Raw genomic sequence first — 2156 nt, 5'->3', positions numbered from 1 at the left:
ATTTGTATTTTTGTTAATTTATCAACTTAAATTTTAGGTCTTTTTTTTGCTGCATTTCTTTTGAAGTAATGGATCCCTATTAACATGAAAATTTAATTTTAAATGTATTTAATTTACAATGAAATACATTTTATCTATTCAATTGTAAATTTCCTTGTTAATTTATACAATATAAAACATTTTATATTGTATAAATTCCTACGAAAACTGTCAGCCATTCTTTATTGATTGTTGTTTATTCTATTTCCATCTCAATTTAGATTTAAATTATGAGATGAGACCATATTAACCCAACAGTAATTTAGCAAGTTTAATAAAATGATTTTGATTTACCATAAATACCCCAAAAAATGTATTTGCCCCATTACATTCACATTGTAAATGACTAACAATACTTGCCAATTTCTATCATTTATAATAAACTCAAAGCAAATCTGTAGTTTTCCTCAGGTAACGGAATCATGTTCACAAAGGCTGCATTCTGCTTTGACCCTCGGTCTTCATCCAGTCCTGGGGGGCATCAACTGTTCTTTCCACCACTCCATTGATGACTGTGCATTCTTGTTCTGCCGTGTCCCGCATGTTTGACATTCCACTGGGGAGGCCTACAGTGATGAACATCACTCAACCACCAGTTGATGAGATGTTGCCTCTTCAATGTCAATCATTAGGTTCACGACCCACGGAGGAAACGGCTCACCCTTGGAGATATTGTAAAAGTTTAGATATTTTTTAAAAACCTTCCACAAGGACTTGCTTTAGCAAATGTTTTTACCTTAAACTTTTTCTTCCTTTTCTTCACGGATGGAGTACGTTCTGACAATCTCTCCCAACTATTCTTGGAGGCCTAAAACTCAAACAAATGGTGTAAATATAACCTAAAAAGAAATCTCAGGAGGGAAATAGAAACCAAATGCTGAATTATTCTTACTTTTAACCGGAAACTTCGACTTCTTGTCCGTTCTCTTGAATCTGACCATGGTGAATTTTTACTTCCATCGATGGCACTCCTGCTCAAATCTGGCACAGAAACATTTTGAACTTCGTTTTCATTGGACTGGATGTGACTCAGACTTGTACTGCTTAGTCTTGAGTGACGTCTGGGCCTCAGAACTCGCAGTGGTTCATCATCATCATCATCATCATCATCATCATCATCATCATCTTCCTCTTTTTCTTCCTCCAGTACCTCCTCTGCCTGTGAATCTACCTGAAGTGGGTAATACTCCCCGTCTGACGAACTTCTGCTCTCAGTTTCATCCTCCTGCTCCAACTCCTCTTGAATGGCCTCCAGGGGCGGCCTCTGCAGTGAGGATCATTCAAGTCACATTAGAAATAGGAGAACCACCATAAAATACTGCCTGCTGTCAATTTCAAACTTACCCTTTGTTGTTGGAAGCGCATGACTAAGATCTCCTGACCTCAGGTTGTGTGCTGCAGTAACTACAAGCTGTTGGTCCTTTGATTGGTCCAGGTGGGGATACTTAATGATCCTCACACCTGGGATTTAATCACAGTTAGGTACAGCAAAAGGAACTAGATATGTAGCACTACCTATGATAATGCAATGCTGTAAGCTGATTGTGGCCTCTGAAGATGCCAGAGTTGATAACTGAAAATCCTGAAGCTCATAATGTGCCAAAGGATAAGCTAAATACCAAATTAGCCAAAAAAAAAACAAAAACGGGAAAATATCTAATTTTGTCAAAACTGATACTATAATGCTAAAATATTAGCTTTACTCCAAATTTGCCTAAAGAATTTACAAAAAGGCTAATTTTGAAAAATATCTAGCATTATGCTAAAATATTAGCTAAACTCCATATTAGCCTAAAAAAATGGGAACAATTTCTAACTTTGCTAAAACAGAGAGCGTGATGCTATAATATTAGCTAAACTAAAAATTTGCCTGAAGAACTTGAAACTAGTCTAATTTAGACAAATAGCTTGCATAATGCCATAATATTAACTAAACTAAATTTGTCTTAAGAATAAAAAAAAATTACTTTTGACAAAGGTTGCATTGTACTAAAATATTAGCTAAATTCCATATTAGTCTTTAAAAAAAAATGGAAACATTTGTAATTTTTGCAAAAACAGATAGCATAATGCTAAAATATTTGCTAGACTGCAAATTTGCCTAAGGAACTTAAAAA

At 35.1% G+C, this 2156-nt stretch overlaps 1 protein-coding gene across 1 annotated transcript; it reads right to left on the bottom strand.

Annotated features, from left to right (window-relative positions):
* Positions 1–285: 285 nt before the first annotated feature.
* LOC112147567 (FACT complex subunit SSRP1) lies at positions 286–1655 on the bottom strand. The gene is made up of 4 exons (XM_024274069.2): positions 1384–1655; positions 932–1303; positions 776–847; positions 286–701 (listed from the first exon to the last, which is right to left on the bottom strand). The coding sequence occupies exons 1-4, from the start codon at positions 1402–1404 to the stop codon at positions 621–623; spliced, it is 546 nt and encodes a 181-aa protein (XP_024129837.1). The 5' UTR covers positions 1405–1655; the 3' UTR covers positions 286–620.
* Between the last annotated feature and the right edge of the window lie 501 nt (positions 1656–2156).

Source organism: Oryzias melastigma, linkage group LG17 (assembly GCF_002922805.2).
Source record: "Oryzias melastigma strain HK-1 linkage group LG17, ASM292280v2, whole genome shotgun sequence".
NCBI lineage: Eukaryota > Metazoa > Chordata > Actinopteri > Beloniformes > Adrianichthyidae > Oryzias > Oryzias melastigma.
This window is presented reverse-complemented; position numbering and strand designations above follow the sequence as displayed.